We start from the raw sequence: 25,451 nt of genomic DNA, 5'->3' as shown, positions 1-25,451 counted from the left end.
ATGAAACTCCGATGTTATGAATCCATTTGTTTTTTTTTATAGCTGTGATTCCCCACTTTTTCAGTTACATTTTGATTAACATGAATTTTCTTCGCAAATTTTCGGAGTGCAAGAAGATGCTCCCATACAAGTTTTAAGCGACATGAAGGAGTCTTTAATGCATTGAACGCAGCTTGACTATACAGGTCGGACTCGATTATCCGGGGATTCGATTATCCCGGGAAAGTGATTCGAATTTTTAAATAAAATGTATGATTATAGTGCTAATTCGATCATAGCAGGGGACCATTCATAAATTACGTAACGCAAAAATTGCCAAAAATTGACTCCCCCCTCCCCCCATGTAACAAATTGTCACAAATTTCTTCATCCCCCCTCCCCTGTTACGTAACAAATTCCTAGAAATTTTTTTTTCTTCGGTGAAAACATGTTACGTAACGATCTAGCTAACTCCCCCTCCCCTCTATGTCACAACATGTCACAACTTGTTGTACCCCCTTCCCCCTAAAAGCGTTACGTAATTTATGAATGGTCCCCAGTCAATGGAACTTTTTTCGGAGGATCTACACACTCAATTCGGCTCGGCAATTTCCCAACAGCAGTGTGGGCAAATTTAGAAACTGATACCTCAGTAAAGTGGGATTTGTTTGCTGATTTTCGGTGAATTATTGTCCTAGTATCAGCTATGCAACGTCACTTTTACTGAAATCTCAGCAAAAAAAATGTTTACTGAGATCTCAGCTGTTGAGATTTCGGCACAAGATGCGGAAAAAGCTGAGATTAGTCAGAAAACATTAAGTGTGAAAGGTTAACCTCCTCTCAAACTTTGGCCTACCTCAAAAAACTTGGAATCTTTTCACGCGCGCAGAAAAATAAATTTTAATGTCAAATAATATGTGGGTTTAAATAACAAATTAACCAAGTTGTTCTGTGTTCAATCGAATATCTTCGTTGATTCTAATAAATTGAATGTTGAAATAAATTTGAAAAATTGATTAGATCAAACTTGAAAAAAAAAAAAATATTTTGTTGATCATATCACAACAACAATCTGAAACTAAATAAAATATTGTTGAATCAAGCAGTATATTTTGTTACTCAAAATAAAATAAATATTTGAATGAAAATATTTCAAATGAAGAAGCAAAAAATATTTTGTTGATCATATCATGATAATAAACAATTTTGTTGATTCAAGTCGTATTTTCTATTGTTTTAAACATAATGAACGATTGGGATTGGACGTTAAAGCAAAGTATTTTTTATTATACCTGAATGTTAAATATACAATTACACTAGTTTACAAAATAAAAATAAAAATCTGAACTTCAATATTCGAACACCATTTCTGATGTAAAATTTCGTGCTGAATCCGAAAATGAGGTCTAAAAAATTTACAGTAGAACAGTTTTCGACTTACAGTAAAAAAATGAATTTCACCTTTAAAATAAAAAGTGCGTTTAGTAAAATCCAAATTCCTTCGGTTGTAGTGCATCGATATGGAATATTATAATGATAAATTAAAGGTAATTGAATGCACTTTCGATCGTTAGAACATTTTGTAAAAAAATCTCCAAGAGCCTAACGACCTGTTCAGGGTATAATCCAAACAATATGTGGAATCGTTGGACTATATGGGTTAAAGTTCGTGTATATTTTTTTACCAGGGAAGCCAACTGTCAAAATCCACTTTGAAGGGAAATTCCGGGCAAAGTTTTACTCGCCAATCACAGATGTTGGTAGTAAACAAAAGAGAAAAGTTCAAAGAGAAGACCTTTTGACAGTTGGCTTTTACGCCGTAATCGTCGAGAATTATTTTCAGCAATTGTGAATACTATACAACAGGAATCTGGCAACGACAAACGCTTGTTGTCTTTAAATTTACCGCAGAGCTTATTACAGTAAATTAAGAAGAGCAAGAAGCCTGCTGTCGTCTCTTCTCTTAGGGCGCTTACAGAGTGGCGGCGAGAAGCTGAGCAGGAGCTGGTACTGACATTAGAATGCGAGATGCGAGAAACCTGCTTGCAGCAAAGTAAAGGGATGATGTCAGAGTGAAAGCGGGCAGGCGACGCAGATCCGCTCGGCTTTCACTCTGACATCACCCATTTGGTTTGCAGAAAGCAGGTTTCGCGCATCTCGCATTCTAATGTCAGTTCCAGCGCCAGCTCAGCTTCTCGTTGCCACTCTGTAAGCATCCTTAGGGGATACTAAGGCCCGCAGATGACGTGGATAGTATGGGTAATACTCAAGAGGGTGACGGGACGTCATATTTTCGTAGCCAGCATAAGAACTTTGCTTGTAACAAAATGAACGAAATTAATTTTAAATACGAACGAGGAGCACTTTAGTTTACATCAAATCAGTTAAAGTGTTCATTGTTTTCTTTTGTTTACTGCTACTATTGTTTGTTGATGACATTTTAAGTGATTTTGACGTTGTCAAACTCACCCCCATCGATCGGTGGAAAAGCGATGTTGTCTATTGTCAAACTCTGTATGTAGAGATAGGGATGCCAGTTACCTGGTAATACTACCCACTTGAAAATATTCTAGAGGGTAATTACCCACTCGAAATTTTGAACAAGCTTTTAATTTGAAAACTGTCACGCATGTATCTCGCGCACATAAAGGGTGTACGGAATCAAATTGCATTAATTTTAAATTAATGTAACTGTATTTTCTGTTGAAATTTTGGCTAAAATTAGTTCCATGTCAAACTCTGAGCGAGTCGAATCGTCCATTGCTGCTTCCTTAGTCGCTATCCGAGATGATTGCTCCATCCAAAGAAGTACCGTCATTACGAATGGACACACTGAGCTAGGGCCAGAGGGCTCGGGACCTCGCGGGCACCACAATCAACGAAAATGTATTAGTTTGAAAGGGGCCAACACAATTGTATTTGTTTTCAAGTGATGCCAAATTCGACATAAAATTACACTTTCTGCCATTCAGAACAAACTAAGTCATTTTTGATGCTCGTATATGTCGGGGTCAGGAAACGTAAATTTACAGGATTTTTTCTAGGTGTGTATTTTGCCTTGATTTTTTAAGATTTTCACTACAAACTTTACCGCATACAGGGCGCCACGTATTTTCCACTAATTTATTTACGACGCGTGGTATATAACGGTGAGCAGATACCTTGTCATTGGGTTAGGTAAAGCAGACTCAGGGAAGGTCACCCGATGTGAGTTTGAGCTACATAGGTCTTAGCTTCCGTTAGCTGTGACTTACGTTCAATGCAATCGTTTACAGTCTTCACTACACTGGAGCGCTGGTCTCATAACTCACTCGTCCAGAAGAATTTTCAATGGTCGGAAGGACCGTAGCACCAGATATTAGTTTGGTCGATTCGATCACCTACCACAAATGAAATGAAGGTTTGGTTGAATTTTTAACATTCTATGTTGATTGGTTGTGCTTAAACTATACGTATCAAGAAGCAGGAATCAGTAGTGTCTGGCTCAAATGGTACGTTCCCCATGTTGATCGGAGATTTGTGCCTTGTCAAGAATCGTCTTTTCATCATTTCCTGATGGGAAGGATTGAGGAAATAGTAAGGTTAGGGGTAAGGAAAATAATGACACAGAACCATTAAAACAGAGCATTGTGCACCCCCGGAGGGATGGTGAACGATTTGCAGGTGCTACAATAGCAGGAATTAAACCAACCCCAGAGGTATTTAGAATTTTTATTTAAGCAGTGAGCGGATATTGAGATAACAGAACGACTACACCTCCGAAGAGATATTGTCATTCAAATACGGTTAAAAATATAGCTCTTTACTACACTGGGTTAGGAACAATAGCATATCCTTCAGTTTCAGCTCGGATCATCTATGTTTTTTTTTTATTAACAGATTAAGGCCGAAGTGGCCTGTGCCGTATACAAAACATTCCTCCATTCCACTCGCTCCATGGCCGCGCGTCGCCAGCCACGCAGTCTGCGAAGGGTCCGCAAATCGTCTTCCACCTGGTCGATCCATCGTGCTCGCTGCGCGCCACGTCTTCTTGTACCAGTCGGATTGCAATTGAGAACCGTTTTCACCGGGCTATTGTCCGACATTCTGGCTACGTGCCCGGCCCACCGTAGTCGTCCGATTTTCGCGGTATGACAGATGGGCGGCTCCCCCAACAGCTGATGCAACTCATGGTTCATTCGCCGTCTCCATGTGCTGTCTTCCATCTGCACTCCACCGTAGATGGTACGCAGCACTTTCCGTTCGAAGACACCAAGTGCGCGTTGGTCCTCCACGAGCATGGTCCAGGTCTCGTGCCCGTAGAGAACTACCGGTCTAATCAGCGTCTTGTAGATGGTCAACTTCGTACGACGGCGAACTCTGTTCGACCGAAGTGTCTTGCGGAGGCCAAAGTAAGCACGATTTCCTGCCACGATGCGTCTACGAATCTCTCTGCTGGTATCATTGTCGGCGGTCACCAGTGAGCCCAAGTACACGAACTCTTCAACCACCTCGATTTCGTCGCCACCGATGCAAACTCGAAGCGGGCGGTTCTCATTCTCTTCTCGTGAACTTCTTCCAATCATGTACTTTATCTTCGACGTGTTGATGGCAAGTCCGACGCGCTTGGCTTCTCTTTTCAGTCTGATGTAGGCTTCCTCCATCTTCTCAAAGTTTCGTGCAATAATATCAACGTCATCGGCGAAGCCAAGTAGCTGAACGGACTTTGTGAAAATCGTACCACTCATGTCGATCCCTGCTCTTCTTATTACACCTTCCAGCGCGATGTTGAATAACAGACACGAGAGACCATCATCTTGCCGTAACCCTCTGCGTGATTCGAAGGGACTCGAGAGCGTCCCTGAGACACGTACTACGCACATCACCCGATCCATCGTCGCCTTCACTAATCGCGTCAGATTGTCCGGGAATCCGTACTCGTGCATAATCTGCCATAGCTGATCTCGATCGATAGTGTCGTATGCTGCTTTGAAGTCCATGAACAAATGATGTGTGGGCACATTGTACTCGCGGCATTTCTGCAGTACTTGACGAAGAGCGAACACCTGGTCCGTGGTAGATCGTTCGCTCATGAAACCCGCCTGGTACTGCCCCACGAACTTGCAATTGGTGATAGTCAACGGCATAGTATTTGGGAGAGTACCTTGTAGGCGGCGTTCAGCAGGGTGATTGCTCGGTAATTACAGCAATCCAGCTTGTCGCCCTTTTTGTAGATAGGACACACGACACCTTCCATCCAATCCTCCGGTAAAATCTCCTCCTCCCAAATCTTGGTAATCACCCAGTGCAGCGCTTTAGCCAGTGGCTCGCCACCGTGTTTTAGTAGTTCGCTTGGTATTTGGTCAACCCCAGCGGCTTTATTATTTTTGAGCCGGCTGATCTCCTCCTGGATTTCTTGGAGATCCGGAGCCGGTAGTTTAATGTCTTCCGCGCGTGCTCCCAGGTGCGTTACCGTGCCATCCTCGTCGTCTGCTGCATCGCCGTTCAGGTGTTCTTCGTAGTGCTGCCGCCACCTCTGGATCACCTCACACTGGTTCGTGAGAAGATTCCCGTTTGTATCTCTGCACATGTCGGCCTGTGGTACGTGGCCCCTGCGCGAGCGGTTCAACTTCTCGTAGAATTTCCGTGTGTCTTTAGCGCGGTACAGCTGCTCCATCGCTTCGCGATCTCGGTCTTCCTGCTGGCGCTTTTTGGTCCGGAAAACCGAGTTCTGCCTGTTCCGTGCCTGTTTATATCGCGCCTCGTTCGCCCTCGTGCGGTGTTGCAGCATTCTCGCCCATGATGCATTCTTCTCTTCGACTAACTGCTCGCATTCGCCGTCGTACCAGTCGCTTCTTCGGTCCGGGCCCACCGTACCTAGTGCAGTGGCTGCGGTGCTACCTATGGCGGATCGGATATCTCTCCAGCCATCTTCAAGGGCAACTGCGCCTAGCTGCTATTCCGTTGGTAGTGCCACTTCCAGCTGCTGCGCGTATTCTTGAGCCACTCTGCCATTTTGTAGCCGCTCGATGTTTAGCCGCGGCGTTCGGCTTCGACGAGAGCTATGCATTGTCGAAAGTTTTGAGCGTAAGCATACTGCAACCAGGTGGTGGTCCGAATCTATATTCGCACTGCGATAAGTGCGGACGTTTGTGATGTCCGAGAAGAATCTACGGTCGATTAGAACGTGGTCGAATTGATTTTTAGTTACTTGGTCCGGTGATCTCCAGGTGACTTTGTGGATATCTTTGCGAGGGAAGAAGGTGCTTCGGATTACCATTCCACGGGAGGCTGCGAAGTTCACACATCGTTGGCCGTTGTCATTTGATACGGGATGCAGGCTGTTAGGCCCGATCACCGGTCTGTACATTGCCTCCCTTCCTACCTGTGCGTTCATGTCGCCGATGACAATTTTCACGTCTCGCAGAGGGCAAGCGTCGTATGTCTGCTCCAGCTGCATGTAGAACGCTTCTTTCTCGTCGTCGGGTCTCCCTTCGTGTGGGCAGTGCACGTTGATGGTGCTGTAGTTGAAGAAACGGCCTTTGATCCTCAACTTGCACATCCTTGCGTTGATCTGCTGCCACCCGATCACACGTTGGCGCATCTTGCCCAGCACTATGAAGCCGGTTCCCAGCTCGTTGGTTGTACCACAGCTCTGGTAGAAGGTAGCCGCTCGATGCCCGCTTTTCCACACCTTCTGTCCCGTCCAGCAAAGTTCCTGCAGCGCCACGATATCGAAGTTGCGGGGGTGTAGCTCGTCGTAGATTATCCTGTCACATCCTGCGAAGCCGAGCGATCTGCAGTTCCATGTTCCGAGTTTCCAATCGTGATCCTTTATTCGTCGCCTGGGTCGTTGCCGATTGTTCTGGGTCGTATTCTCTTCTGTATTGTTCGTTATGTGGGTTTTTAAGGGGCGGCTTATAGGGCCTACGCCAACCACCTGTCTCGCCGGTGGGCCGTCTTGCCAGGACTGCTTAAGGTCCCACCTGGACACCAGGACAGGTTTACACCTTCCGAAGAAGGGTAACCCCCCCTTCCCTGCCAGCATACGACCAAAGTTCCCACCGGGGTTGGTTACCCGATCTTCACTAAGGTTACTCGTATCCCAGTCGACGCCACGAGGAGGCCAGGGCTAGGAGTTACTGGGCAGGAAGCTAAGGACCGCAAGTGAGGTCTATTTTATGCCTTCAGGTACAAGAGGCTTACGCACTGCCCAGTCATTGTCGACCAAATCATCTATGTATGGAGAACCAAAAATCCGGATACGTAATTGCATTACCACAGGGGAGTTGCATATCAAATGATATGATGTTCCGTAATTGGATTCACATCACATCACATGAATAATACTCAGCGCGCTGAATTGTAGCCATGTGATAATTGAGTTTGCAATGTCCAGTCAGTGCCCTGACTAGAATACTGCAGTTGTGCTTGGAAAAAATGCAACAAATTCTTTGATATTTTCGAACTCACATCCGGTAGAAAAGTCTTTGTTTGAACGCAAGTTTGCATGCTACGCCAATGGTTGGCATGCATCCAACTTATCGACAATGGTACAACTGGTTCTGGATCAACGAAGTCAGTCTCAGCTCCAGTTCTAGCCAATTCGTCCGCCTATTCATTTTTAGTAATACCGAAATGACCGGCTACCCATAGAAGGTAGATAGCATTTGAAATGCTTAGTTCTTCGATTTGAGTTCGACATGCGATTATTAATTTCGATCTCGAATCTGCCGAACTAAGTGCTTTCAGGGCAGCCTGGCTGTCAGAGCAAAAATAGATTTTTTTACCGCAAATTCCCTGCACTGATAGAATATATTCGTAAATCGCACGGAATTAGTTTCGTACAGAAAATTTTCATAAAATATACGAATTTTTCGTACATATAATGAATCGTTCGTAGTTCTATTGAAACACTTTTATTTTTTATTGCGAGTTTTTCGTGAAAACCACGAAACGACTTTCGTTGGCTTACTACGAAATGGCTTCATTAGGCAAACGAATTGTTCGCTGGTATATACGAAAGTCTTTATAATATTTACGAGCACCATTCGTCAAACCATCAACGTCAAAGGAGCTTCAATAGAGATAGAATATGGAGTCATTGTCGCTATACGTCAGATAATTGTTGATCATCACGACGGTCTCGGTCTGACTATTTAGTAGCCGTATTCGTGTCTGCCGGATTCAGGAAGATTTCCTGAATTTATTTCTAAGATAAACAAAATAAAATCGATTTGGCCGCATTTAAAAAAAAATCGATGTTGTTAAACATCGATCCCAAAAGATGGACTGAAAACAACAACAGGCTAATAAATACGCAGTTTTCTAAGATGAACGAAATAAATTCGTGTGAGCAATGAAATCGTTCGTAATATACACAAAGGTTTATTCAAATAAACAAAACATTTCGTTTAATTCACGAAAAATAAAGTCGTTATCAACGATAACATTCCTGCAGTATACATTAAATGTGTAAAATTTACGAAAGCTTTCGTTCAGCAAGCGGCTATTCTTGTTCATGAAATGAACGAAACCAACTATTTACAATGCACGAAAAGACTTCGTTGCAAAAAACGACGAATGAATTCGTGCATTGCATGCTCGATTTCGTTATATTTAAGCATTTATATTATCAGTGTGTTGAAGTGCTGATTGTACGCCACTCAGAATCGCAAAGATTTCTACTTGGAATACGGTACAGTATCTGGTTTATTTTAATCCATGACAATAGACACCAGCACTAGCCAGGCCCTCCAACAAAGAACCGTCAGTTTAACAAACTATGTATTCTTCAAGTTGTCGCTCCATCCAGCCAGACAACCATTCCTCGCGAAGAGGAATTCTCGCATTAAAAGTTCTAAAAGGTGCAAGTGTATACTCATCCCAAGTAACCATTTGGGGCTACAGTCTGGTGTGGCTAGTTGCACGATCTATTGGGTTACTGTTTCAGAGCCTAGTAACCTTAAGACGGTAAGCACAAGAAATTGCTTCTTGTTTCAGAAACACATGTAGTGGTTTTATGTTCAAGAGTTGCATCTACAGCAGCAGTATATGTTGTCGAGATCGCACCAGTCATCGCCATCAAGACCATCCTCTGAAGATGGTTTAGCTTTGATTGGACTCCCTTCTGCCACCAAACGTATGCCAGTATTGGTCTTACAATTGTTGTGTAGATCCATCGAATGTACTTGGGTTTGAGTCCCCAGGATTTGCCGAAAGTCCGTCAACATTGGCCAAAAGCCATGTAAGCTGTCTTGATCTTGAAATCGATGTGAGCTGTCCTATTAAATTTTCAGTCAAGAATTACCCCAACGTACTTAACTTGATCTGCGATAATAACTTCAGAGTCAAAGAACTGCAATGGTTGTAATCCTTCGTTGTGTGAAAAGCACCATTGATGTTTTATTTGGATTTACTGATAGTCCAACATGAAGACACTTTTGCAATACAACACATAAGGCTTGTTGCATCAAATCAAAAAGTGTCTTCATAATCATGATCATTATGTGATAATCATCGACGAAACCATACGTCGGAAATCCAAGCTCATTAAGTTTCCTCAACAAGCCATCGGCGATAAGGTTCTATTGAAATGGTGACAACACACCACCTTAAGGACATCCACAGACACTCAGTTTCATTATCTCTACTTGTCTTAACGATGAGCAAAGATGTCGGTTGCTAAGCATAGCGTGTACCCAGTTCGTGATATATGAAGGTACTGCATGACCTCGTGCTGCTTAAAGAAAGATACGATTTCAAAAGCACCTTCAATATCGAGAAAAACTCTTGATTGCTAAACTTGATTGCTTTTGTGAAAAAGCCTTTTCATTGTTGTAGATAACATTGTGTAACAGGGTGGTAGTAGACTTCCCCGCTGATATGCATGTTGCATTGCATGCAGCGGCTGCTCGCCCACCCGCTACAAATGAAATAACCTGATCACCAAAAAGGTTTGGTTCAATATGTAACATTCTATATTTATTGGTTGTGCTTAAACTATACGCGAGAAATATCTTTGATTTACTATTTCTCTAAATGTGCTAAGAAAATAACTATTTTACATTAAGTAGTGTTCGTGCAACTCCATAGGGATGCCCCTGGCAGTTTTCGCAGATCTCTTCGATAAGCTGACGAGCTAGTGCGGCGGGTGCACGCTGCTCTGAAAATCTAACGATTTCGTCTTAGGGATCCAACGATTCTCGGACAGAGCCAGTTGCGCAATGATTTTCAGAGGGATAAATCAGTAAAGACTGGTCTCCAAGGATGAGAGATTCTATACAAAGTGAGATGAAAAGTTTCTGACACGTTAGCATGAATTCTTATTATGCCATGGGACTATAGTTGTAAATGTAATTGTTTTCACGACAAATATAAATATAAATATAAATATAAATATAAATATAAATATAAATATAAATATAAATATAAATATAAATATAAATATAAATATAAATATAAATATAAATATAAATATAAATATAAATATAAATATAAATATAAATATAAATATAAATATAAATATAAATATAAATATAAATATAAATATAAATATAAATATAAATATAAATATAAATATAAATATAAATATAAATATAAATATAAATATAAATATAAATATAAATATAAATATAAATATAAATATAAATATAAATATATATATAAATATACATATAAATATAAATATAAAACGAAATTATTTTTTTCACAACCTTACCTTTAGTCCAATTAATTAATTACCTTTCTAATCACGCGTCCAAAAAAGGGCGCCAAGGTATTACGTTACCGTATACCTAATTCAATATCAATCTTTTCCTGTATCTTTTGCTTTCAGAAAACGGACAAAAATTAGCAACGAAATGTCGTTACCATTGCCGCCGTTTCCCTCGGTCCGGTCACGGACAACCACCAGCAGCGAGCCTCTTATGCGATAAGGGGTAACACAAGCAAGCAAACCACTACAGCAATACACCCACCAACCAATTTTCCGGTGAAGATATCCTCCCAGGAAGCACCTAACACTACTGACACTCCCTCCGCCCCTCCCACACGGTCGGAAAGGCTCCTCTTTGAACAAACTCATCCCCGTGTTCCAGACAACTCGAACGAAGGAACGACAGAAGCCATCGTCGTTGCAGAAGGCGCACTCTCGATAAGTGAAAGATACTATGTATGGCAGCGGGAGCCCCCCATCGAAACTAACGGGGGGCTCCATGTCATCACGGTCCAAGCGCGCGAAGAAAACACCTTGGGGTGCCCGGGAACGGGCCGGCATGAGCTTCCTGATCGTCATAGCGTTTTTCGCCATCTTCGGACTGATTATCCTTACGGAGGTAAGTGCACGATGACGCAAACGTGTTACCCGCTAGTTATTACAAGAAGTTGTGTGGTTTGCTTTCGCTGCCATGCCGGGTCTATTCGATAAGGGGAGCAAATATTTGCATAAAATTAAGAATTTGATAGCGGTATCTTTGTTAATTTGAGCACACATGCGGTGCTCGAGTTCGCTTAATAGGTGCATTGTTGATTTTGTTTAATGAACTTTTCTGGAAAGTTTCAGCTTAAACGATGCTGAAGCTTCCGTTGTGTGTTGGGAAGGCTAGTATATAAATTAATGGTTAAAAAAACACGAATAAGAGAGTCGGTAGTTGCTGGGTTTATTAAACTTCCGGTAGTTTTGCTGCACCAACCCTAATGAAAAACTCAAGCAAAAACGTCTTAAAGCACATGGGCTACACTATACGTTTTGGTAACGATTAACGATTAAGCACTATTTTGTTTTATTATTCATGTATGGAAGGAATATGGATTCCTCCAAATTGGTATATAAGTTATGTATATGAGGGTAAGTCGGTAAGCTAATAAAATGATATATTTCGTGCATAATCCTTGCGTAGATTGTATATATACAGGATACAGGATATATTTTTTCAGTGCCATAAAGTGGAGAAAAATGTCGTTTTTAAAACGCTGCGGGTAATACGACAGTGAGGTATATATGAGTGACTGTAATGAAAATGTATGTTTTTACATTTCTTATAAAAGAAATGTATAGAATTCGCTCAAACTTTCAAGATTTTTTCCGAGGCCCGGAGGGCCGAGTCTTATATACCAATCGACTCAGCTCGACGATTTGGGACAATGTCTGTGTGTGTGTGTGTGTGTGTGTGTGTGTGTGTGTGTGTGTGTGTGTGTGTGTGTGTGTGTGTGTGTGTGTGTGTGTGTGTGTGTGTGTATGTAACGGACAAATTCTCATTCGTGTTTCTCAGCAATGGCTGAACCGATCTTATCCAAACCAATTTTAAATGAAATAACTAAAAACAGTATGAACGCTATTAATTTGTTTTTGATTCTGATGTTTAGTTTCCAAGATATGAATGTTTGAATGTGTAAAAATGGCGTTTTTTGCAGTTTCTTGGAATTATTTGCCAAAGTTGACAATATAGAGTAACAATTTATATGTTTTTAGATAGCTTTAACAAATACCTTTCGAACAAGCTATAGATTGTTGAAATCGGACTATTATCAAAAGAGATATTTAACATTAAATGCGGACGAAAGATTTTTATCATTTCCCATTGCCAGAAATATGACCAAAAACATGTAATCTATTTTTAACGCCAAGACGGCTTATTTTAGGTCAATAGTATCTTCGGAGAATTTAATGGAGGCAATATTCCCTTTCTTTTGGTATTGTGGTTTTGCTGATTAATCCCCCTATGAGTGAGATATTTTCACAAATTTTCTTGGAAGTGATTATATCGAAATGATGCCTTCAGCAAATTTGTAGCTCTTACTTTTGCGAATAACTTTACTGAAGACTTCAAATATCTATTTTGAATACTTTAAAAGTTATGGCTTGTTGTTTGTGGATTACTCTTTGTCGCCTATTTATTGTTCAATATAGTAATAATCCATTAAAATAAGCCAAACATTATTTCGATAAAACGACTTTTGTATTTCATTTTTCTATCTACAACCGCTAGAAATAATCACCGAACACTTCCAAGTTGTCTGGAAGGAACTTGATAACTTATCAGTGCAAAAATGTTCATTTGTGCGAACCTTCTGACTGCAATTTTTCTAACTCATGACCATCGGATCGATCTGAAACATATCGAAAAATGAAAAGCGAAATAAATAACTCCAATCAATGGCGTTGCCAAGAGAAGGTTTTGGGGTTTAACACCATACAACGCCCCCCCCCCCCCACCACACCCAAAAAAAATGGATTGAAGTTGAAAATTTATTGATGCAGACTGATTCAATTCAATATTACAATAACAATTATCTGATCCGTACATTGATATCCTGTTGTTGTAAACATCATGAGGACTTTTGATAAATTGTCGGAATGGGGTCCTGATATGTAACTGATCTTGATTTCACAGTTGTCTAATAGCATCAATATCAAATTCCTGCCTGAAAACATTCCAATAGAAAATTACAGAGTTCTGCAATCAATCATAGTCCTCAGATTTATTTTCAAATTGATCTCGTTTTTGTAGAGATGTACTGTAATAAGGTTCTTTATTAAATAGGAAGAGAAGTTAAAATTGATTTAATGTCTATGAAACATAGAACTGCTCGCCAAAAAAATGCATAACTTTCAACATTTGCTAAAAATGTTCTTGCCTTTCTCATTCACTCTAAAATTCGTCAATCTAATCCCGACCCGGAGGGCCGAGTGTCATATGCCAATCGACTGAGTTCGTCGAGATCGGAAAATGTCTGTGTGTGTATGTATGTGTGTATGTGGAAAAAATGTGACCTCTGTTTCTCAGAGATGGCTGGACCGATTTGCACAAAGTTAGTCTTAAATGAACAACCTTCCCATCGGCTGCTATTGAATTTTTTATTGATTGGACTTCCGTTTCCGGAGTTACGAGTTGAAGAGTGCAATCACACAGCAAATTTCCATATAAACTGAAATGAAAAAATTTCAAAATCAAATTTGTATTTTTGATGCCAAATGACTTTAAAATGCATGAAACATTGAGATGTTTGACAAAAATTGCCTTTTTTGGACTTTGGTACATTTTTGTCTTTCTCATATAGAAAGGTTATGCAATCACTCTAAAAATCGTCAATCATACCGGCCCGGAGGGAGTATGCAGTAAGGGGTTGCTACTTTAAAATCAAAACTAGTTTAAAATTTCTTAACAAGTTGAAAATTTTCGGCCGGATCTGGACCTCCCGGACCTTTCTCCATGATCCGCCGCTGGTTTCAAGCGATGTTTCAGTATCACACAGTATCTCAAGATCGTGGCTGTCGATCCATTGTATGTATGTGCAAATCGTACTGAACATGTAATATTCATTTCCACCATTGTATTGAACATAACCAGCCATGGAATCGTAGTCTGGACAAATGAGACAAGCACAATTGCACCACTAGGTGGATTAAGACAGGTTTTTTTGGGAATGCGTCGAGTTGAGACGAAAACGTTATATGATTAATAACGAGGATAACACTTTCCGAATGTAGAGAGAAATTTATGAAAAATAACGATGTCCATTCGATTCTAGCAGGTTCTGATCGATTTTGATGAGCATTTGATTTTTGTTGTATGACCAATTATACGTATAGGTCAAATGTTTAAAATCAGTAATTTAAGGTCAAGATAGCATCATTTTGAAACCGCCAACTTCGGAGGTTTAGTATCTTCGATGAGTTTTACAAACGTTAAACAGCGCATCATTTGATAAAATAATTTTGACGGTATATCGTCCAAGAAGCATTTATGGTGATTTTTCTCAATATATTCATATTTAATATTCATGACTACAATAAAGTCTCAACAAATTCGCTAGACACGAACTCTGTTACTATTTTCTGAAAAATTAATTCTGCATAATTTTAAAACTTCAAAAATTACGGTTTCGGAATTATGCCGTTTGGACAGTATGATCGATTTTCACCAAACCCCCACCAAACCGAATTTCTGGCTACGCCGCTGACTTCAAGTAAGTAGAAACAAAGTCGTTCTACACTCGTTCACAAGAAACTTCTTCGAATGCTGAATATCTATTATAACACATTGAAACCCTGATTTTATCAACCAAATATGAACATATGTTTGATGGGCTCTAGCAGACGAACAAGACTGAATTCGAGTAAATTCTTTCTTGAGCATGTTTTCCTTATCATGAAGATGGAAATATGCAAAAATAAAAAGTTCATCATAATCAGAAATAGTTATCAGACTACATCAAGGGACGGGAAGAATATTTTAACAGCTTTAGTTTATTATAAAGAAAAAAAAATTGCCCGCTTTAGTCAATGTCCCCATTTTGTCAGCCTAAAATACACCATGAGATTGATAAAAATGGGTCTTTATTGTATGTATTATTCACTGTGTTTCACATTAATAGGTACATTTCATTTTTGGGGATTTATTATTGTATCGAACTACAACTATTTTTAGGTAATTTTCAAGGGGTTTTTTTAAAAATTTCTTCCAAAATTTGGCGAACCTATTCCAATTTGTATACCAATTAATTGGTATACTTAAGGGTTAATATGTTGCAGATAGAGAAAATACTGAAATTTTCAGCTTTTTTCTTATACAATATTACGAAAGATTATTAAACAATTTTTCTTAATAAGTTTGTGAAAATTATAAACTATTTGAAATTTTTTTAATAATTTTATTTTTTATTTAACCGTGATTTTTTAATAAATAGTGACCATCGCTTCACAACGTAGTCTATTTTTCATGGCTTGCGGTGAGCACGATCTCTCGAATTGCTGAACTGAAAATTATGGAATAGAAATTAATTTTTGGTATTCTTTACTTTACTCGCCGCGCAGATAGCTCTGAATTAGACTCGCTGGTGCCCTAAGACGATTTCGCTAGATTTTCAGAGCACTGTGCACCCAGTGCATTAACGCAATTGACGGAAGGTTATCGAAAAGTTTCGTGAAAATGAAAATTCCAGTAATGATGATGATTTTCCCAAACGGTTCGTTTTCGAGAGGTTTTTATTTGTTCTTTGGCATTAGGATTAGCGATAATAATTCAAATCAAGGATACTACTGGGAAGTCACCTTTAGAAAAAGTCGATGTCGAAGTAAAATTTGGAACTATGCACGCATGCACTTCAGAGATAGCGTGATATCCGGAGCTGCGATTTCATTTCAACGCTTTTTTGTGAAAATGGCGATACTTACAAATGTAAAAATATGGCTTTTTTCATACATGCGAATGAGGGCTTTGAAACGCAACCAATTAACCTAAAATTTTGATTCTACGATATTGCTTTCTTAAACTACAGCAAAAAATACAACGGGCGAAACTGTATTTTTGTTTGTTTATTTAAAGTTTCGCCCTCCACGCTCCATGCAAACAAACAGGGCGATACTTTTTTTGCTAGCAGTTTAGAAGCGAAACTGTCGTTTTGGTATTTTTTTAGGATTATTAAGCTGATAGCTGTAAATAGTAACAATGATCGCTATTGAAAAAAACCCGGACGAAATCGGTGGTGTAGAACGGTAGTTATTGTAAAAAAACGTAAGAACGATACTTCAATGCTGATAGGTGTGACCGAAAAAGTAAACAATCGCCAAAGGGGCGATACCATCATTTTGTAAATTTCAATAGCAAAAACAAATTTTAATTTAATAATTTCAAATACTTTATGAAGTTTTGGGTTTCGATCACTGAATCATGCAATCTAGGATGTAAAAAACACAATAGTTCTTAAATAGGAAATAAAAGTCTGGAAATATTCACTGTTGATTTTCTTTGAATGGTATCACTGCTAGTATCGCCCTTTTCAAGAAAAAGCGTTGATTTCTTAGTTCTCAGTCGCGTTGGTGATTTGAGTAAAGTATAAACTTCAAATCGATTCAAAAAAATGCGATTTTTTGGCTCAGTACAATATATAACCCCTTTAGGAAAATTCAGTTTTCCCACCACAATTTAGATATTTTATTAACAGAGCATTAACAATAATTCGTTGGTATGTCTATTTTATGGGCCATTTTTTCGCTTCCCATTGATTTGATTTGAGATTTCTAGCACTGATGTTATCCTATGCTGATTTGAGCGATTCTCTGAGTCCTGCCACTTTCCCATGTAGTATGTGTTATCAAAAACATCGCGAAGCATCAAGTTCTAAATGTTCTCAAACGATATAATATCCGAAGAGAGTGATAAGAGTTATAAGAAATGTCTCATCACACTGTTAGGTGGATTAAAAGCGTTTTTGGAGTTTTATCGTAGCAAGAGGAAGATGATTCGAATAAGTGGTGGTATGAATAATGTTTACTCGTTTATAAAGCCCAGAGTTTAGGGCTAATAATGAATGTTATATTAATGGAAACACAGCTCTTTCACTTAGTTTAGTATATATTTACGTGTATTTCTGAATAAAAACTATTTTGAAAAGGTGGCAATATAGTTGCCACCACCCGGTAAAACATTTCATAAAGCTCTATTTCGAATAAAAGTATAGCAAGAAACCCGTACGGCCATCAACGCTTATGCTAGCTCGCTGTTGTGCTATCTTATCAAACGCCATTTTGGGGTAAACTGAGTTAGATATGCAACATTACTTGTCTGAAAAATCTCTACAAAGTGGCGTTTTCAGAATTTTGACATTCTGCTTGGGTACTAAGATATAGTGAGAAACGTACTGAGAAATTCTATGATTTTTGTTTAAAATGACTGTGATTGCGGTTTGGCGCAAGCTATCTTGATGTATTGGGTGTTTTACATTTCTTATAAAAGAAATGTATAGAATTCGCTCAAACTTTCAAGATTTTTTCCGAGGCCCGGAGGGCCCAGTCTTATATACCAATCGACTCAGCTCGACGATTTGGGACAATGTCTGTGTGTGTGTGTGCCTGTGTGTGTATGTATGTAACGGACAAATTCTCATTCGTGTTTCTCAGAAATGGCTGAACCGATCTTATCCAAACCAATTTTAAATGAAAGAACTAAAAAACAGTATGAACGCTATTAATTTGTTTTTGATTCTGATGTTTAGTTTCCAAGATATGAATGTTTGAATGTGTAAAAATGGCGTTTTTTGCAGTTTTTTCAAGTTATCTGCCGAAATTGAAAATATAGATCAACAATTTATATGTTTTAGACAGCTTTAACCAATACCTTTCGAACAAGCTATAGATTGTTGAAATCGGACTATTATCAAAAGAGATATTTAACATTAAATGCGGACGAAAGATTTTTATCATTTCCCATTGCCAGAAATATGACCAAAAATATGTAATCTATTTTTAACGCCAAGACGGCTTATTTTAGGTCAATAGTATCTTCGGAGAATTTAATGGAGGCAATATGCCCTTTCTTTTGGTATTGTGCTTTTGCTGATTAATCCCCCTATGAGTGAGATATTTTCACAAATTTTCTTGGAAGTGATTATATCGAAATGATGTCTTCAGCAAATTTGTAGCTCTTACTTTTGCGAATAACTTTACTGAAGACTTCAAACAACCGCTAGAAATAATCACCCAACACTTCCAAGTTGTCTGGAAGGAACTTGATAACTTATCAGTGCAAAAATGTTCATTTGTACGAACCTTCTGACTGTAATTTTTCTAACTTGTAACCATCGGATCGGTCTGAAACAAATCGGAAAATTAAAGCGAAGTAAATAACTCCAAGCAACGGCGTAGCCAAGAGAAGGTTTCGGGGTTTAACAACATACAACCCCCCCCCACCCCTACCACACAAAAAAAATTGGATTGAAGTTGAAAATTTATTGATGCTGACTGATTTAATTCAATATTACAATAACAATTATCTGATCCGTAGATTGATAACCTGTTGTTGTAAACATCATGAGGACTTTTGATAAATTGTCGGAATGGGGTCCTGATATGTAACTGATCTATTGGTCTTGATTTCACAGTTGTCTAATAGCATCAATATCAAATTCCTGCCTGAAAACTTTCCAATAGAAAATTCCAGAGTTCTGTAATCAATCATAATCCTCAGATTTCTTTTCAAATTTAGCTCGCTTTTGTAGAAATGTACTGTAATAAGGGTCTTTATTTAATAGAAAGCGAAGTTAAAATTGATTTAATGTCTATGAAACATAGAACTGCTCACCAAAAAAATGCATAAATTTCAACATTTGCTAAAAATGTTTTTGCCTTTCTCATTCACTCTAAAATTCGTCAATCTAATCCCGACCGGGAGGGCCGAGTGTCATATGCCAATCGACGTTAGTCTCAAATGAAAGGTACAACCTTCCCATCGATTGCTATTGATTTTTTTATTGATTGGACTTCCGGTTCCGGAGTTACGAGTTGAAGAGTGCAATCACACAGCAAATTCCCATATAAACTGAAATGAAAAATTTTCAAAATCAAATTTGTATTTTTGATGCCAAATGACTTTAAAATGCATGAAACATTGAGATGTTTGACAAAAATTGATTTTTTTGGACTTTGGCACATTTTTGCCTTTCTCATATAGAAAGGTTATGCAATCATTCTTAAAATCGTCAATCATACCGGCCCGGAGGGAGTATGTAGTGAGGGGTTGCTACTTTAAAATTAAAACTAGTTTAAAATTTCTTAACCAGTTGAAAATTTTCGGCAGGACCTGGACCTCCCGGATCTTTCTCTATGATCCGCCGCTGGTTTCAAGCGATGTTTTAGTATCACATAGTATCTCAAGATCGTGGCTGTCGATCCATTGTATGTATGTGCAAATAGTACTGAACATGTAATATTCATTTCCACCATTGTATTGAACATAACCAGCCATGGAATCGTAGTCTGGACAAATGAGAAAAGCACAATCGCACCACTAGGTGGATTAAAACAGGTTTTTATTTTGGGAATGCGTCGAGTTGAGACGAAAACGTAATATGATTAATAACGAGGATAACACTTTCCGAATGCAGAGAGAAATTTATGAAAAATGACGATTTCCATTCGATTCTAGCAGGTTCTGATAGATTTTGATGAGCATTTGATTTTTGTTGTATGACCAATTATATGTATAGGTCAAACGTTTAAAATCAGTAATTTAAGATCAAGATAGCATCATTTTGAAACCGCTAATTTCGGAGGTTTAGTATCTTCGATGAGTTTTACAAACGAACAGCGCATCATTTGATAAAGTAATTTTGATGGTATATCGTCCAAGAAGTATTTATGGTGAATTTTCTCAGGTAAATATTCATGACTACAATAAAGTCTCAACAAATTCGCTAAAGACACGAACTCCGTTACTATTTTCTGAAAAATTAATTCTGCATAATTTTAAAATTTCAAAAATTACGGTTTCGGAATTATGCCGTTTGGACAGTATGATCGATTTTCACCAAACCGAATTTCTGGCTACGCCGCTGATTTCAAGTAAGTAGAAACAAAGTCGTTCTACACTCGTTCAAAAGAAACTTCTTCGAATGCTGAATATCTATTATAACACATTGAAACCCCGATTTTATCAGCCAAATATGAACATATGTTTGATGGGCTCTAGCAGACGAACAAGACTGAATTCGAGTAAATCCTTTCTTGAGCATGTTTTCCTTATCATGAAGATATGCGAAATATGCGAAAATAAAAAGTTCATCATAATCAGAAATAGTTATCAGACTACATCAAGGGACGAGAAGAATATTTTAACAGCTTCAGTTTATTATAAAGAAAAAAATTTGCCCGATTTAGTCAATGTCCCCATTTTGTCACCATGAGACTGATAAAAATGGGTCTTTATTGTATGTATCGCTGTGTTTCACATTAATAGGTACATTTCTTTTTTGAAGATTTTTTATTGCATCGAACTACAACAATTTTTAGGTAGCTTTCAAGGGGTTATTTTATAGACTTCTTCCAAAATTTGGCGAACCTATTCCAATTCGTATACCAATTAATTGGTATACTTAAGGGTTTATATGTTGCAGATAGAGAAAATACTGAAATTTTCAGCTTTTTTCCTACATAATATTACGAAGGCTTATTAAACAATTTTTCCTAATAAGTTTGTGAAAATTATAAACTATTTGGAATTTTTTAATAGTTTTATTTTTTATTCAACCGTGATTTTTTAATAAATAGTGACCATCGCTTCACAACGTAGTAACGTAGCACGATCTCTCGAATTGCTGAACTGAAAATTATGGAATAGAAATTAATTTTTAGTATTCTTTACAGACCCGCTGGTGCCCTAAGACGATTTTGTTAGATTTTCAGAGCACTGTGCACCCAGTGCATTAACGCAAGTGACGGAAGGTTATCGAAAAGTTTCGTGAAAATAAAAATTCCAGTAATGATGATGATTTTCCCAAACGGTTCGTTTTCGTGAGGTTTTTATTTATTCTTTGACATTAGGATTAGCGATAATAATTCAAATTAAGGATACTACTGGGAAGTCACCTTTAGAAAAAGTCGATGTCGAAGTAAAATTTGAAACTATGCACGCATGTACTTCAGAGATAGCGTGATATCAGGAGCTGCAATTTCATTTCAACGCTTTTTTGAGAAAAGGGCGATACTTACAAATGTAAACATAGGGCATTTTTCTTACATGCGAATGAGGGCTTTGAAACGCAACAAATTAACCTAAATTTTGATTCTACGATATTGCTTTCTTAAACTACAGCAAAAAATACAACGGGCGAAACTGTATTTTTGTTTGCTTATTTAAAGTTTCACCCTCCGCGCTCCATGCAAACAAACAGAACGATACTTTTGTGCTAGCAGTTTAGTGGTGAAACTGTATTTTTCGTATTTTTTCAGGATTATTAGCTGTAAATAGTAACAATGATCGCTATTGAAAAAACCCGGACGAAATCGGTGGTGTAAAACGGTAGTTATTGTAAAAAACGCAACGGCGATATTTCAATGCTGATAGGTGGGACCGAAAAAGTAAACAAGCGCCAAAGGGGCGATACTATCATTTTGTCAATTTCAATAGCAAATACAAATTTTAATTTAATAATTTCAAATACTTTATGAAGTTTTGGGTTTCGATCATTGAATCATGCAATCTAGGATGTAAAAAAACAATAGTTCTTAAATAGGAAATAAAACCAAGTCTGGAAATATTCACTGTTGATTTTCTTTGAATGGTATCACTGCTAGTATCGCCCTTTTCAAGAAAAAGCGTTGATTTCTTATTTCTCAGTTCGCGTTGGAAATTTGAGTAAAGTATAAACTTCAAATCGATTCAAAAAAAAATCCATTTTTTTGGCTCAGTACAATATATAACCCATTTAGGAAAATTCAGTTTTCCCACCACAATATAGATATTTTATTAACAGAGCATTAACAATAATTCGTTGGTATGTCTATTTTATGGGCTATTTTTCGCTTTCCCATTGATTTGGTTTCAGATTTCTAGCACTGATGTTGTCCTATGCTGATTTGAGCGATTTTCTGAGTCCTGCCACTATCCCATGTAGTATGTGTTATCAAAAACATCGCGAAGCATCAAGTTCTAAATGTTCTCAAACGATATAATATCCAAAGAGTGATAAGAGTTATAAGAAATGTCTCATCACACTGTTAGGTGGATTAAAAACGTTTTTAATTAACAATTTTGTGTCAATTTTTCTGACATTTTCGGCATTTTTTCAATCAAAAATGATTTCGCGTAAAATCAAAATATTGAAACAATTTTACGCTTGCCATTGACATAAGGAATCAGAAAAACTTTTGTTTTTAGCTCTAGGTCAAAAATTACGGGAGATAGATTTCCGCTCGCAAATTCTGCACAGCTGCCATCTTGTGATGAAATTTCTCGAAAAAGTTATTTTGTGTGATTCAATACTTATGTTATAAATCCCATTTAACAAGTACTCGATTCACCTTTTTATTGCGCCAAGAAAAATTCTCGAAATATGCCTATTTTTTCGTACTCTACAGTGAAAATATATACTTTCAATTTGATCACTTTGAAAACAATCAAAAATATGGATCAAACACACCCAACCATAATTGGTATGCAATTAAATTGAATAGTGGACAAACAATTCAGCATTAATTGAATGGAACACTTTCGACTAGTTGGCCGTGACATGCGTATGAACGCAACACAGCAAGTAAGAAGCACTCTTGGCCAGCAAGCCAAGAGTCATTTATCCAACGCGTCAAAAACAATGTGTGCAAATGATATACACGTGTCAAAAATTGGATTTGCTAGCGTGGTCGTAGGGAAGGTCCCATTGCGTCGCAATCGGTGGTCTGTATCTCATCACAGCCCCCTGCTCGGTAGGCTGGCTATGTACTGATAGGGATGAATTGGAATGGAACCCCGCTGCGTTAGCATTTCGATCGGACGATTTGAGTAGTGGTGAATTTTGGCGGATCTTTTGTCTAACTAACGTACACGGTGGCGTGGTGGAACGCGAGTGATTGGACTCCAAGTGGACCACATCCTGGCGTTTGCCCATTCCATCTGCTTTTATTCGATAAACCGTGTGGCTACGCTCGCTAATTTTATTCTCGTTTAGGTGCTGATGATTGATGACCGAGGTCGAGGTGGAGGAGTCATCGTTCGGCATGGTAGCAGCGGGGGTCGCTTTGGGGAATCCGTTCCCGATTACGACGATGTGAAGGTAGGTTGGCTGTATATTTTGGTATTTCTTTGCTTTTGGCATTTATTTATGCGGAAAAATAGTAGAAGCTTGTGGCGATACTAATATTGTGTACATATACCTCACGATTCAAAGCATATTTTGCGAGAGTAGAGGTCGTGTATACCGGAATCTTATTAATTAGCTGTAGTTAATTTAATTAAACTAAGCTTTGGCTTCCTAAAGCTAATATTATGCTTTTGTTTTCCGCAGGACGATTATTTGGACGATACAGGTATTTTTGTACGAGAAACGAAATTCGGTAGCGCAGCAATAAAAAATCTGCTGAAAAATCAAAAAGGTAGGATGGCACTGGATCTCGCATGGAATAGTTTAAGATGCTATGCGTTGTAAATATTCCTTACAAGTAGAATTATTGAGTTGTGTTCACCATAAAATTTACGATTGTATATTTACATTTAAAAAGCAACACTTCATTGCGGTATACGACAAAAAGTTCATGAGAGTGTTGTTTCACTGCAATGAGATAATATTTGGGAGATTTATATTTCGATCAGTACAAAACATAATTCTGCAGCACGTCCGCATGAAATTACAACACGTATTGTCACATCGGGTAAAAACTGTTTACAATTACAAGGTGTGCCTAAAACCGTTATTAACAAAAAATCACCATCAATTTGGCATACGGCATCCGAAAGACTCAAGCATCTTCGCATTGAATTTCAAAATGATCCATCGAGAGATTCGAGAGATATGGCGATTTGAAATTTTATGACCCGTTTCATAAGGCTACAGGCAAACACCCACAGGTTTGGTCTGATTTTTATTGACAAAAAATTTGTCTGCCTATTTAGTACTTGGCATTCGAAAGATATAGTATTCAAGTATATCCCCTGCAAGTTTGAAAATATTTCATTGACGGAATCGAAAGCTATAACGTTTTGAATGTGGTATGCGGTGGGTATGAATGGGTTTTCTAACAGACTTCAAGCGTGAATCCATGTTTGTCCATTGGCTATTTAGATCGTTTATACGTGTTAAGATTTAGAAGGAAAAGAGTGTTATATATGGTGCACTGAAAAAATATGAAAATAGGGCTGTCTACCTTACGTTAAATATAATGTGTAAAATAAAAAAATGGATAAAAGTTAGAATGTTTTCTTCCATAGGGCATATATCAATGGATTGTTGACGAATCCTAATTATTTTTTCATCATTGAACAGATAGACGTTTCATCAATAATTTTCCGAGCTTTTTTTATCGGTTGCTCGATTTTTCTGTATATAAATAATAAAAGTAGGGGAATTGTGGGAAAAACCGACACCCCACAACTTTTCCTAGAAATCAAATTTTTATTCATTTCATAATGATACATTATTATTAGTACGTTTATGTAGAGCATTTGAAGAAAAATTGGATTTACGTTAGTGCGCCAAATGTCATAAAAATAGACAAAACATACGACAGCAGCGTTCATACTCGTCTAGATGTAAAATTTCGTTGGTAGATTTTAAGGTTTTAGCCGAACAAAAGCTTTTCAAATCACCCCATTTTTCAGTACCTATTATAATCGGCCTTCCCTATGATCAACTAGGTGCATTGAAGACGAGTTTGAGAAATTCAATATTTTTAATCGCTTTTATAAAAAAATGTGCGCTGTTGGGGTAAAACCGACACCCTTTGGTTAGGGTAAAACCGACACACTGTTAAGATGGTTGTGTTTACTTGCGATGCTTCACAAAAGGCTGGGGATCTTTGTGACACTTCAATTACACTATTAGCACACTATAGTAATAGCTGAAATACACAGAAATACTTTTATTGTGTTTATTTCTTAAAAGTCTCTTTAAAAATCAAAAATTGGAATTTTTGCTTATCTGATTCTATCGAAGATTTTGCTATTTCTTTAAAAAGCTCATGAAACCGAATTTCCAGTGTTCTCTTGGTTTGTCATAGACGAAGT

The 25,451-nt window shown here is 38.0% G+C and overlaps 2 protein-coding genes across 4 annotated transcripts in view; one reads left to right on the top strand and one right to left on the bottom strand.

Annotated features, from left to right (window-relative positions):
• Positions 1-25,451, bottom strand: part of LOC131682501 (thioester-containing protein 1 allele R1-like) — a 244,953-nt gene that overhangs the window by 143,449 nt on the left and 76,053 nt on the right. The window lies entirely within an intron of this gene.
• Positions 1-25,451, top strand: part of LOC131682502 (uncharacterized) — a 44,671-nt gene that overhangs the window by 1,636 nt on the left and 17,584 nt on the right. For both annotated transcript variants that reach the window (XM_058964017.1, XM_058964019.1), the window contains exons 2-4: positions 10,796-11,294; positions 23,401-23,505; positions 23,737-23,824. In XM_058964017.1, coding sequence (XP_058820000.1) covers positions 11,130-11,294; positions 23,401-23,505; positions 23,737-23,824 — 358 coding nt within the window. In that variant the 5' untranslated portion in view covers positions 10,796-11,129. The remainder of the gene's footprint in view (positions 1-10,795; positions 11,295-23,400; positions 23,506-23,736; positions 23,825-25,451) is intronic.

Source organism: Topomyia yanbarensis, chromosome 2 (assembly GCF_030247195.1).
Source record: "Topomyia yanbarensis strain Yona2022 chromosome 2, ASM3024719v1, whole genome shotgun sequence".
Lineage (NCBI taxonomy): Eukaryota > Metazoa > Arthropoda > Insecta > Diptera > Culicidae > Topomyia > Topomyia yanbarensis.
This window is presented reverse-complemented; position numbering and strand designations above follow the sequence as displayed.